General features: G+C 38.7%; 1 protein-coding gene across 7 annotated transcripts in view; it reads left to right on the top strand.

Moving 5' to 3' along the window:
* The window catches only part of VPS13B (vacuolar protein sorting 13 homolog B (yeast)), an 805833-nt gene that overhangs the window by 610214 nt on the left and 181290 nt on the right, over positions 1–14329 (top strand). For all 7 annotated transcript variants that reach the window (XM_010863525.1, XM_010863528.1, XM_010863522.1 and 4 more), the window contains exon 36: positions 12778–13173. In XM_010863525.1, coding sequence (XP_010861827.1) covers positions 12778–13173 — 396 coding nt within the window. The remainder of the gene's footprint in view (positions 1–12777; positions 13174–14329) is intronic.

The following is a 14329-nucleotide window of genomic DNA, read 5'->3' as shown; positions in this document are numbered from 1 at the left end:
TACCAGACCACCTGACCTGCCTCTTGAGAAACCTGTATGCAGGTCAGGAAGCAACAGTTAGAACCGGACATGGAACAACAGACTGATTCCAAATAGGAAAAGGAGTTCGTCAAGGCTGTATATTGTCACCCTGCTTATTTAACTTCTATGCAGAGTACATCATGAGAAACGCTGGACTGGAAGAAGCACAAGCTGGAATCAAGATTGCCGGGAGAAATATCAAGAACCTCAGATATGCAGATGACACCACCCTTTTGGCAGAAAGTGAAGAGGAACTAAAAAGCCTCTTGATGAAAGTGAAAGAGGAGAGTGAAAAAGTTGGCTTAAAGCTCAACATTCAGAAAACGAAGACCATGGCATCTGGTCCCATCACTTCATGGAAAATAGATGGGGAAACAGTGGAAACAGTGTCAGACTTTATTTTGGGGGGCTCCAAAATCACTACAGATGGTGACTGCAGCCATGAAATTAAAAGACGCTACTCGATAGCATATTCAAAAGCAAAGACATTACTTTGCCAACAAACATCCATCTAGTCAAGGCTATGGTTTTTCCAGTGGTCGTGTATGGATGTGAGAGTTGGACTGTGAAGAAAGCTGAACACTGAAGAATTGATGCTTTTGAACTGTGGTGTTGGAGAAGACTCTTGAGAGTCCCTTGGACTGCAAGGAGATCCAACCAGTCCATTCTGAAGGAGATCAGCCCTGGGCGTTCCTTGGAAGGACTGATGCTAAAGCTGAAACTCCAATACTTTGGCCACCTCATGTGAAGAGTTGACTCATTGGAAAAGACTCTGATGCTGGGAGGGATGAGGGCAGGAGAAGGGGACAACAGAGGATAAGGTGGCTGGATGGCATCACTGACTCAATGGACGTGAGTTTGAGTGAACTCCGGGAGTTGGTGATGGACAGGGAGGCCTGGCGTGCTGCAATTCATTGGGTCACAAAGAGTCGGACACAACTGAGTGACTTAACTGAACTGAACTGGATCCATTTGGAGTTTATTTTCATATATGGTGTTAGAGAGTGCCCTAATTTCATTCTTTTACACAGCTGTGCACTTTTCCCAGACTGTCTTTTCTCCATAGTGTATGTTCTTACCTCCTTTATCTTAGATTGACCATAAATGCATAGGTTTACTTCTGAGCTTTCTATCCTGTTCCTTTGGTCTATGTGTCTCTTTTTGTGTCAGTACTATACTGTTTTGATTACTGTAGCTTTGTACCATAGTCCGAAGTCAGGGAGCATGATTCAAATATATTAAAGAAACCAAGTCAGTTATCATGTAAATTTTACACAGTTTGAATTTTGTCTGTCCCTATTCTGTATATTTCCTGCATATAAACCCGTAGATGGCTCAATCTGATTCAGGTTGTTTATTTTATTTATTTATTTTTAGCAAGACTGTTTTATAAAAGGTTTTATATTGTTCCATCAGGAGTCACATAATGTCTAAAGGTTTCTTCTTGTGATGTTAATAGTTACGGACGCTAAATACGTAGTCATTGGAGGTTGCAAACTAACATTTTAATTCGATTGCTTAGTAGAACTGTTTACCTAAGAAAGGTAGGATAAATGCTTACTTCTTTCCCTTTATTTACCCATTAAAAAAAATAAGTTTGGTTTTCCAGATGGGGGGGAGCTTTTTTGCAGTATATAGTGTACATCAGTCATCATAGTGTACAGATTAAATATCTTACAATTTTATTTGTCAATCATATATCAATAAAACTGGGGAGAAATGAGTTAATTTTCTAAATATTCCCTTGTTGGCCATTTATCAATAGTTGTTATTTGCTGTTACTCTGAATTCGTTATTTTTTAATAATGCTCAAATTGTCTCCTCATTGGCAGTTGTAGTCTCTATAAATTGGCTTCTCTATGTTTTAATCTTTCCTCAGTCTGGAATCTTTGCTTCCTTGTATCAAAACATTTGGCTGTTCCTAAAATTCAGATATGCTGTCTCCAAGGATGAGTATATGCCATCATTGAAAACAGGAAGAAAAAAAAAGGAAATGAGTACCAAAAACACTGCCACAATGATTGGAGTAATGGAATGTACTTAGTGTTCTATGATAGCTACTTAGAGGGAGAGAAGCTCATTTAGATGAGCTCAGTTTGATAAATTCATTTTAGAAAACCCATTCATTTACCCTTTAATCAGAACTTTCGTGTTGTGATTTTTTGGGGTAGGACAGTATAGTCAAAAAAAAAGTCAATGCTTGATGATAAGAATATGTACATGAGCAATTATGCTAGTAATAATGATGCCCAGTTCGCAGTGATAAGCACAATGAACTGCTGCTGGCTGACCCAAGGGCATATGTCAGTCATGTCTCTGAGGCTCCTCAGCGGTGCATGTGTCAGCCTACAACCAGTTCCATTTGGTGTACCACTGTTAACTGACACACTTATGTCTGCCACCACTGAGATCTTTACACTTCACACCTTCAATGAAAACATGTTGATCTCATTGTCAAGGGCAGATTTCCAAGTTTTCTAGCTCTCACACCTGTGAATACTCAGTCTCCACTGTCCATTATCATCATGAATACCTTTACTTGAACACTAACAAAAATCTGAATTTGAATTGCTGAATAAGAAAAAGAAGTGTACTATGAATCATGACCTAATAATAAAAAATATTTAGAGTTACAATAACACATAAAGTCAAGTTTGATTAAATATTTGTTCTTTGATTTGTATTTACTGTGGTGGAGGGGGGCAGTCATTCCTATGTCTGTACATAGCCACCATGGCCGCTGACTTGTTTTCCTCACAAGCCCAACTTGTCTTAAAAAAAAAAAAAAAGTTGTCTTTTACAAATAAAATTCCAAAGGAAGAAGCACTTAACAAAGAATTTTTTCTTTCATAAATGTTATGATTTGGGTATAACAAGCCATATTGAATCCATTGGGTTTTGGGTAATAGATTTCAAAATACATCATAAATGTAAGTAATATGATGACTAATGGGTCAAGTAAAGTTGGAACATTTTAAATGAGAAAATAGCTGGAACAGTTTTCAGGAAACTTTTCCAGTTGGTGTTTGCTCCCCCACAAGGTGTGCTTTAACATAAACTTAGGGGAATCACCTCTGGGGCTTGAATTCCCTCTCTGATTTCATTATTACAATATGATTCTTTTCCTTTCCCTATTAAGTCATCTCCTAGGGTGATGGAAGCATAAAATAAGTATAATTTATTTGTATTTGTCTAATCTCCTTTTAACTCAATAATCATTCCATCATTCTGTTTCCTGGTAGCTTTAGGAAAGTTTTGAAGGGTAATTAAGGTCTAATAATTGACAGGCATGGGTTTACTTGGTAACTTAAAGATACAGAATGTGTTCTGGAGATGGTGAGAAATTAGATCTGGCAGAAAAATGGATGACTCAGCTGGGAAATTCACTATTACTACACATTCTTAAAATCTAAACATTGAAAATAATCCATTTATTAAAGTTCATTGAGGATTAGAAAAAAAAATTCTAAACCCTTTAAAACAAGAATCTGATAATAATTGGATAAATGTGGAATAAAATTCACATTAACAATCTATGCCTGGTTCTTTATCTAGTTATATTTCCAGTTCTTGTAAATCATCATTTTATATAGTTACAACTGTGTCTTTTGAGTAAAACTTTTATAGTCCATTTCTTTAATGTTTTCATCTTAATAGTGAAGATAATGTTTTTCATCATTTTTTAAAAGTATAAAAGATGAGAAAATCATTGTTCAATTTTTTATTTAAAATACCAGATTTTTTGCATAGTTTTCCCATTTATAAAAATAAGTTTTCCTACCATTATGAAACTACAAATATTTATAATAATGACAGTAATTTTCTACCCCCAAAAGTACCTGACTAGTTAAAGGATGTCAAAGTCTAATTCTATACTAGGAAATAGAAATAACACTACACATTTGTTTAATTATCAGATGTGACAGTGAGCTTGTGATTTTAGTTGAAGGAGTCACACATGTTGATGGACTTTATAAGCAATAAAGAGTGCTGTTGCATTTGTGGTGTTTCTCACTCTGGTACATGCTACAGATCTCTTCGTGGACCTGGTACTTTGAAAGGAATAGCTTCATTGTAAGCTCTGCTTTGGGGGCTCTTGACCTGCAGTATTGTCTGACGTGTCCAATGGACTGCTCTAGTTCCTCTGTTTATACATAGAACAGGCTGTGTTTTGCAAAGAATGTGGTTCAACACTCCAGCTCTGGGGGGCTGAGAGTGGGGGACTTTGTGGGCCAGCGGAGGGCAACCATGCATAAAGGTTGCACTGTATGCAGACAGACATACAGAAACCATCTAAAATGGAAATTATTTAAATCTTTTCAATATCTAGTCGTCTCTTACAAAAAGTTAACATAACACTTGTCTTGTGCTTTGTGCGTAGACTGTGCTTTGTATGTAGCTTCTCCCGTGGCTCAGTGATAAAGAATCCGCCTGCAGTGCAGAAGATGCAGGAGACAGCGCAAAAAGTTTAACCCATTTTGAGCTGTTAAACTTGTACTGAATAAATATTGTGAGCTATTATTGATGTTCCTTTGGGAAATTGATCTTTCTGATTTTTAAACTTTTTAAAGTTCATATTTGGTAGAATAAGGTTGATAATGTAACTCAAATAGATTCATAGTTGAAATTCACAAATATGATTAGCTTTTTATACACATTTAGCTTCTAGCTTTTAATACACATTTATTTTTCTGAATTATCAGCATTTGACTTTTACTGATAAAAAAGAACCTTCTTTTAAAACTTATTTTGTAATATGAGCCATGACCTAGGAAGGACTATATTCTCTTTCCTAATGAAACTACTTGAGATGGTGCCAAACTGACCTGTGCTTTTCAGTTTTACTGGTTTAACTGATTCTAGTCTCACTATTTAATTAAAGCCTCTAATTTTCATGTGCCACAGTATTTGGTGTCAGTAAGATTAGAAATTATCCTATGGCTTCTGTAACATTTAGGAGTAGCATTGTGTCTTTTTCACCTTCTGCAGAAAGGGCACCCTGATCTCACCATTAAAGGTGTTAGTGTAGGTGTTCTACTACACTGTTGGAAGGGCCATGGAGAATGGAAAGTAAACCTGAAAAACTGGCCCAGTACACAGATGGTTAACACTTAGGTCTAAAGTGGGCCTCCCCTAGACATAAGGGCACACACAGTCCAGCCCTTTACATGTGAGGGTAAAAAGTAAAGGGGGTGGAAAAAACTGTCCTGTCATGCATATGACAAAGTCATTGAAAGAATTTTGTTTCTTTTTTATTTTTTAAATAAAAGAGAAAAAAATTAAAATGTCCTTCATTGGTACATAGTTCTGTGAATTCTAATACATGAATAGATTCATGTAACCACTACCACAGTCAAGATACAGAACAGTTCTGCCACCTTAAATTCTCATGGTAGTCCTTTGTAATCACACTTGCCCCTAAGCCCTGCTACTGGTGCTGCTAAGTCACTTCAGTCGTGTCCAACTCTGTGCGACCCCATAGACAGCAACCCACCAGGCTCCCCTGTCCCTGGGATTCTCCAGGCAAGAACACTGGAGTGGGTTGCCATTTCCTTCTCCAAAGCATGAAAGTGCAAAGAGAAAGTGAAGTCGCTCAGTCGTGTCCGACTCTTGGCGGACCCCATGGACTGCAGCCTTCCAGGCTCCTCCGTCCATGGGATTTGCCAGGCAGGAGTGCTGGAGTGGGGTGCCATTGCCTTCTCCGCCCCTAAGCCCCAATCTCTGATAATTACTGCTGTCCGTCACTTTAGGATTTTTATTTGTCTTGTCTTTTTGAGAATGTCATACAAATCTAATCATACAGCATGTAACCTTTTCAGACTAGCTTCTTTAAGTCACATCTATCCTTGAGATTTGTTGCATCTGTCAGTAGTACATTCCTTTTCATTGCTGAGTAGTGTTCCATTTTATAGATGTGCCATATAAGAATTCATCCATTGAAGGGCATAGAAGTTGTTTCCAATTTTGGTGATTATGAATATAGCTACTTTAAACATTTGTGTACAAGTAGTTATGTGATTATAAGTTTCATTCCTCTATGATAAATACCTAGGCTTGGAATTGGTGGGTCATATAAGTCTTAAGAAGGGGCTTCTCTGGTGGCTCAGACAGTAAAGAATCTGCCTGCAGTACAGAAGACCTAAGTGTGATCCCAGGGTCAGGAAGATTGCCTGGAGAGGGGAATGGCTACCCACTCCAGTATTCTTGCCTGGAGAATTCCATGGACAGAGGAGCTTGGCAGGGTGCTATACATGGGGGTCACTAAAAGGTGGACACGACTGAGTGAATAACACACACACACACACAAGAAACTACTAAAATGTTTCCAAATTGCCTGTATCATTTGACATTACGCCAGCAATGTATGAGGGTCCCACCAGTTCCGTATCATCTCCAGCAGCTTATATTGTCAGTGTTTTTTTTTTTATTTTAACCATTCTAGTAGATATCTCATTGTCACTTTTATTTGTACTATTCTAATTCCTAATGATGATGTATGTGGACTGTTCTTGATACTGCTTTGGGAAATTAAAGGATACTATACTAGTCTGTAGTTGTCTTTTGTTATCTTTGTCTGGTTTTGGTATCAGTAATGATAGGTTCATAAAATGGATTTAAGTATATATATGGTCTCCTATTTTCTGTGGTACAAGAATAAGAAGAAAAAAATGAGGGATCTTCATAGTCCCTACGGGCATTAGGAATTCCCTTCCCATTACTGAAGCCAGAAATAGAGGCTTTTTCTGACTACTCCTTCTATCCACACCTGATGCCCACCTTCAGGTTTTTGGCTGCCCCAGACTATAGAATATTGCCAGAAAAAACAAACCATTTTGGTGGTATTTTGAAATTTAGTCATCTTTGCCAATCTACCTGTTACGATTTACTTTTCAGAGTCTTCAAATAGCTGCTCTTTGTAGGGTTTTTTTTTTTAAGCTGTAATATCTCCAGATGTTATAGTTCCATCTTTCCTGGAACCCTGAAATAATATTTAAAGAAAAGGAGTTGGCAACTAACAAAGAGAAAAAGCAAACTATATTAGAATTTTTTGCTTTGGAGGGAAAAGGTAAAAGAAACTAGGGCAAACATTCCTAGGCCTTAAAACTTAATTTATAATCACATTAGAAACTGGAAATACTCCATATTAGCATATGGAATTTGTATTGGTTTTCTATTGATGAATTACAAATTACCACAAATACAGTGGCTTATGGCAACGCAAACTTATTGTCTCAATCCTCTAGGTCAGAAGTCCATTTGAATTTAGCTGTATTCTCTGCTCAGAATCTCACAAAACCAAAATCAAGATGTCAGTTCGGCTGGGCTCTAATCTAGAAGCTCTGTGGAAGATTCAACTTCCAAACTCATTGCATCTGTTGTATACTCCACTTCCTGTGGTGGTAGGACTCAGGTCCCTAATTCCTTGTTAGTGGTGCCCAGTGCCACCATCCCTCACCTCTAGGGCACCCTTTTCTTCTCACATGATCCCTACTATCCTCAAACTAGCAATGACAGATCATAGACCCATTTCAAATCTCTTTTGACTTCCCCTTCTGCCTCTTCCTTGTACTTTGTAAGAGGCTCAGTAATAGATCAGCCCACCAGGTAATCTTGGGCTTAAATTCAATTTACCTGGAATGTTTATCACACCTATAAAATCCCTTCCAGCACAGCAGTACCTGGCTTAGTGTTTGAGTCAATAACCAGGGGATAGGAATCTTGACAGAAGGGGGTCATCTTCAGAATTCTGCCTCCCACAGAACCAGATTAGAGAGTTCTGGCGTGCTCCAACACGAAGTGACCAAATAAATGCTTCATGCTGAGTTTGAGGCCCAACACTAGGTATTAAAGATGAAAAATGTATACTCAAGGATCTTCTCTATTGGTGGGAGACATAATCTCACAAAAGATACTTATGTAGGACCAGCTTTGTGGAACAACTTGGAGAAAATGTTGAGCATTTTCCTGGAGATTAGGCATTAGGCAAAGAAAAGGTACATTAGACCAAGGAGCGATGTGATCAAAGGCCTAATGGTATGACATCGCACGGGCTGGGGGATGTGGGCTCTGTGAACTCATTGATATTTCTGGAGCTTTAATATTTGAGGCAGGCAATGGCTGTGGATAAGAAAAGGCAGGATCTTTTTTTTCCATTCTAAGGAGCTTCATCTTCTATCCCATAGGTAAAAGCCATTACACAGTTTTAAGCAATAGTAAACCAGTCAGGATCACATTTGAAACAAATCATTTGTAAATTACTCCTTAGCCTGGATTAACAGGAATCGGTCTAGACAGAGAAACCTTTAGGAGGCTTTATATTAGCTGAAGAATATCAAAGGCATGAAGGGGAAAAAATGGGGAGTGGTTGGAATGCTGGAGAGAAAGAGATTGGATTCAGGCAATTATTTTGGAAATAAAATTGACAGAACTTAATCATTGAGTAGATTTGGACCAGGAAAAGAGGGAATGAAATGAGTCAAAAAGTCAGATTTTTTTATTTGAGCCAGTTGGTAGATTAGAGTTATTAAATGAGACAGAGAACATAGCATGTGTGAGAGGAATTCCCATGGACAGAGAAGCCTGGCGGGCTGTCGTCCAGTGGGTCACAAAAGAGTTGGACACAATTTAGTGACTAAACAACAAGAAGAACCAACAATGAGAGGATGTGATGGATTGTTCTGGATGAATTGACTTGATGAGCCTGTGGGAGTTAAGTAGGAAGAAAAAATCCATTCCTTTTTTTTCCCCCCTTCATTACATCATTAAATATCCATTTTGTACTTGTGCATGCATGCTAAGTCACTTCAGTCATGTCCAATTCTGTGTGACCCCGTGGACTATAGCCTGCCAGGCTCCTCTGTCCATGGGATTTTCCAGGCAAAAATACTGGAGTGGGTTGCCATGTGCCCTCCTCCAGGCAATCTTCCCTACCCAGGGATTGAACCCGCATCTTTTACATCTCCTGCACTGGCAGGTGGGTTCTTTACCACTAGCACCACCTAGGCACTCAGAATATTAAGATGTAGAACAGCCCTTATTTTTCAGGAGCTCATAGTTATCTGGACTCTAAGCAGTAGCTATAAAAATAAATAGATATCTGATGATGACACAATCAGGATATTCTGGAAGCAATGAATGAGAGGCCTCTCAGTCCGCCACAGTGATCAAGAAAGGTTTTTCGGGAAGAAATGACTCAAAGAGTCTAAAAGGACAAGTTACGCAAATAACCAAAGATAAATAGTTTGGGTTTTCTTGTTTTTTCTTGTGCCCCTGGGACCACCATATCTGAGATACAAGAATCCATGTTGAGATAGCACTCAGCAGCTCTCATGCATACCATTCTATGGATGTTTTGCCAATCTACAGTCAGGGAAAGTGGATCCCTTAGGCTCAGCAGTTGATTAGGTAGATATTTGGGCAAACTCCTGAGTAGGTCAGTGAATTGTTTTTATGGCTACTTCTGACCCTTAGTTTAAATCTCATAAATCCAGGCAAAAGCAGATAGCTTCTGGCCCCAGTATCTGAGTCTTCTTTCCACTTTGGCTTTGTTTAGTTTTTCTGTTGCTGCTATCATCTGTTAAGATTGCTCATTTTTTTCATTGTGGTAAAAGGTGGTATTATTTTCTGCGAGGTCACAAAATTTAGAAGCCCACATAAAAAATTTTGCAGGCAGAGCAGGACAATGTATGAGTCATTTGAATCATGCAGTACCCTAAAATATTTTGCCCACCAACCTGTTCTGCAAGTCAAAAATAATGCCTTTCAAAAATTATGCTGGTATAACTGGATTTCCCTATGCAAAAAAAAATTTAAGTTGAACCCCTACCTCACACAAAACACAAAAGTTAATTTGAGAGTAATTATAGACCTAAATTGGAGAAGGAAATGGCAACCCACTCCAGTATTCTTTCCTGGAGAATCCCAGGGACGGGGGAGCCTGGTGGGCTGCTGTCTATGGAGTCGCACAGAGTTGGACACAACTGAAGCAACTTAGCAGCAGCAGCAGCATAGACCTAAATGTAAGAAGGTAAAACTATACAACTTGTAAAAGAAAGCGTAACTGAATCTTTATCACCTTGGATAAAGCAATGATTTTTTGATGTCACCAGAAGCTCAAGCAGAATAATCTGTTGGACTTCACAAAAATTAAAATCTTTTGTGCTGCAAATGACACAATCACAGAAATTGAAAAGACAATTCATAGAATGGGAGAAAATATTTGCAAATCCTATATCTGATAGGAACTTGTATCTGGAATATATCAATGTAAAAGACTCATACTATTTAATAAGAAGAAGACAAAAAACCCAATTTAAAAATGAACAAAGGTGATAGACATTTTTCTAAGAATATATACACATCACCAATAAGCATATGAAAAAATGCTCAACATCATTAATCATTGCTATGCTAAGTCACTTTGGTCGTGTCCGACTGTGTGACCCCGTAGACGGTAGCCTACCAGGCTCCCCCGTCCCTGGGATTCTCCAGGCAAGAACACTGAAGTGGGTTGCCATTTCCTACTCCAATGCATGCAAGTGAAAAGTGAAAGTGAAGTCGTTCAGTCGTGTCTGACTCTTAGCGACCCCATGGACTGCAGCCCACCAGGCTCCTCCGTCCATGGGATTTTCCAGGCAAGAGTACTGGAGTGGGGTGCCATTGCCTTCTCCACATTAATCATTAAGAAAATACAAATCAAAATCACAATGGGATACCACTTCATACCCACTAGGATTGCCGTAATCAAATATAACCCAGCAATTTCACTTCTAGGTAGATACCTTAAAGAATTGAAAACATTCATATAAAAATTTGCATATTAACATTCATAGCAGTATTATCCGTGTGTGCTAAGTCACTTCAGTCGTGTCTGACTCTGTGTGACCCTATGGACTGGAGCCCACCAGGCTCCTCTGTCCATTGGATTCTCCACTGGAGTGGGTTCTCGTGCCCTACTCCAGGGGATCTTCTCCACCCAGGGATCGAACCTGTGTCTCTTATGTCGGTCTACCTGCATTAGCAGGCAGGCTCTTTACCACTAGCACCACTTGGGAAGCCCCAGAAATATTATTCATTAATAACCAAAAAGTAGAAACAACCCAAATGTCCACAAACTGATAATGAATAAGCAGTATACTATAGTATATCCACATGACGGAGTATTAGTCAGTCATAAAAAAAGGAATGATGTACTGATGACATATGATTCAACACAAATGAACCTTAAAAATTTTTATTATGTTAACTGAAAGAAACCAGACACAAAAAGCAGGATTTTATGTGATTCAGTTTATATGAAATGTCCAGAATAGGCAATCTATAGAGATAGAAATTAGCTTATTGGTTGCCTGAGGGTTGGAAGTGGGGAACGAGTAGGGACTGCTAAACGGCATGGGAATTTCTTCCCCCATTGGTGGTGATAATGTTCTGGAATTAGATAGTAGTGATTAGTACACAATCTTGTGAGTATAATAAGAACTATTGATTTGTACACTTTAAATAGGTAAATTGTATGTATATGTGAGTTAATATGTCAATAAAGATGTTAAAAATAATTTCTTTAAATTAGGGTGTTTTTTTCCTGCTTAAATAAATATAGGGAACAGAGAATATTTTAATATTGCAGAAGGTTGACTCAACTGTCTGACCCTTTCCAGTGGACAGTTAGCTAGAAGCAGTTCTCTCAGAATTTTGCTTAGTCTGATTAAAGAAACCCAAGGAAAGACACACAAGAGGAATGGTACCAGGAGCAAGCCTGGGTAGCCAGGAGGAAACTCTAAGGTGCTGAAATCTGAAGAAGATGAACAGAGGTCCTCCTGTTGAAAACAGAATATGAGCTTTGTCTGCTTGATAATTTGCTATTCCTAGCTTCATCTATGATTATGTCTTGTATTATATCAGGCTCCAGTGAAAAGAATACTTAATTAGGTTCAGTTAAACTCAGCCATTTACTGAACACATACATATGAGAAACGCACTGTGCCAGGCACTGGGTATAAAGATGAGTGCCATACTCTGCTCTCACGACCCATATAGTCTTACATCTTATTGATGACAGAAACGGAAGCAAGAACGCAAAAACAGAAACGTCTTAATGTCAGTTGATTAAGTGACAGATAAGGACGACATCTGGTGTGTGATACATGTAAAATGGAGTTTAAGAGATCTCAGTCTATCCAGGTTACATTGGATGAGATATTTGAAACTTGTTCAACACAGAATGCAGGGAAAGATGTAGGGACTTTTCTGGGTTTTAGCGGGTTGAAGAGGAGAAACAAACGTTTTTGTGTATATACTTTATCAGACAGTGGTGGGGAGGCTACTTCAGTTAATCAGTTGGACAGATTATTTGTTAATACCAGTATTTGTGTCAAACATTGTGCTGGGTACTAAGGCAGGTCCTTTTAACCCCAGAAGGAAGAATGTCAGTCCAGTAACAAACTGGAAAGGCTGCTCAACTTTGCCTCCAAGTAGAGGGTAGAGGGTAGATGTCCATGTGTGGCCTTCAGTCTTTAGGAACAGACAGTCACATGATTGGAACAGGAATGTAGGCAAGAGAGTAGTGCAGGAAAAGTGTTCCTTCAAGTAACTACATGGAAAGAATAGGTGGTAAGTAAAAGAATTATAACATCTTGGCATCCTAATGAGTCCACAGTACAGGTGTCGGGAAACTGAAATAGGAGTTTGACAGGGAAGTAAAGGCTTATTTGCAATAAGAGAGCTTCAGTAATTTTCTTACCCTTTTCACTTCTACAGCAGACATCAACTTGGATATATCAAAGCCTTTGAAAGCAAACCTGAGTTTTACCAAGTTGGATCAAATAAACCATTTTTTGAAGAAGATAAAAAATGTACACAGCAAAGCATCCTCAGCACCGTCAGACACTGTGCTGAGTAAGGATGCGCTTCCAGCCTCCAAATGTTACCGTGGGAAGTTATCCAAGCTTAAAGTTCATGGTGATGGAGCACAAAAGATTCCATTTCAAGAAAACATATGGAGAACGATTTCCTGCTTTCAAAAAATTTCTGTTCATACTACTCAGATTGTGGTCTCCGTGGAAACTGTCCCCCATCCTAATAAACCATGCCTGTTGGCATCTTTATCCACCCTCAGTGGAAGCCTTAATGTCAAAGCAGCGCAGAAAGTACCTGGTAAGTCACAGTAAAGGGGCAAGAGAGATGTCAATGACTTGTTAACATCTAAAACTGCATAATGTTGAAGGTTTGTATTATGTAGGGGCAAAAAGTTTCAAGAACCATTAGAGATGGGTACATTTCTGGTTTCTTGCCTTATTTTAAAGAAAGTGCTACAACAAATTATTTAAGCCTAAGTATTTTATGCCCCAAAGTGTTCTTGTCTACCTCTTCAGGCGTGTTCCTACAGACTTCTTTAAAACTGTTCATTCCCAAATTTCTTTTTACCTAACATAGCTGTAGTGGAAGAACAGAGTAAGCATCAGGTTTTGCAAACCATCCAAGTAGTAGCTTTCAAAGTGTAGTCTCGGAACCAGCAGCATCTGGGAGCTTGTTAGAAACGCAAATTCTGACTCTACTGACCTACTGAATCAGAAATTCTGGGCATGGCGCCCAGAAATACGTCTTCCAACAAACCCTACAGGTGATTCCGATGTGCTCCATTAAGTCATTGGTAACAATTTATTAAAAAAAAAAAAAAAAATTGCTCTGGTGGCAGAAATGCTACACCAAAAGTAATAGAAGCCAAGGTTCAACTTCGCAGAGACAGTGCCACTGAAGATTCTCAGACAGCAACACCTGGAGCCTGGACCTGGCAACTGAATGTCCTTGACGAGTGGAGAGGTGAGAAATTAATGGGCAGTGACATCTACATTGTCCTCTTTTGTTACCATGCCTATATTGTTTGGTGCTTTTTCACACTGAATCAAAAAGAGTAGGTAGAAGGAATGTGAGGAGAGGAAGAGAAAAAACAAGGTAAAAGTGGGGAATAACCATTTTCAATTACAGAAACTGCTACTGAAGCCAGAAACTCTGCTCTGAAAGTAAAAGTAGCAAAAGGAAAACATTTTTTCCACTTTAATTTGGAGGGAAGAAGTGGGGCTAGAGGGGTAGTATAGGGGATAAAGTAAATCCTGAAACTGTATGCAACTCAGTTGCTTACTAAAAAGTGGCAGCTGGGACTAATTGTATAGTCAGTTTGGGCACAGTAGTTGACGAGATAAAGAAGCAGTTTTGTAGTTGAGAAGTATGAATTTTAGGCCAAAAAATAAATGATTTATTTCTTTCTTACCAGAAGTATTTGTGACCAAGCCAGCTTAAAAGCACTGTATTT

The sequence above is a fragment of the Bison bison genome, unplaced genomic scaffold, assembly GCF_000754665.1.
Source record: "Bison bison bison isolate TAMUID 2011002044 unplaced genomic scaffold, Bison_UMD1.0 scf7180017864491, whole genome shotgun sequence".
NCBI lineage: Eukaryota > Metazoa > Chordata > Mammalia > Artiodactyla > Bovidae > Bison > Bison bison.
The sequence above is the reverse complement of the archived record's forward strand: the minus strand, read 5'-3'. Positions and strand labels throughout refer to the sequence as shown.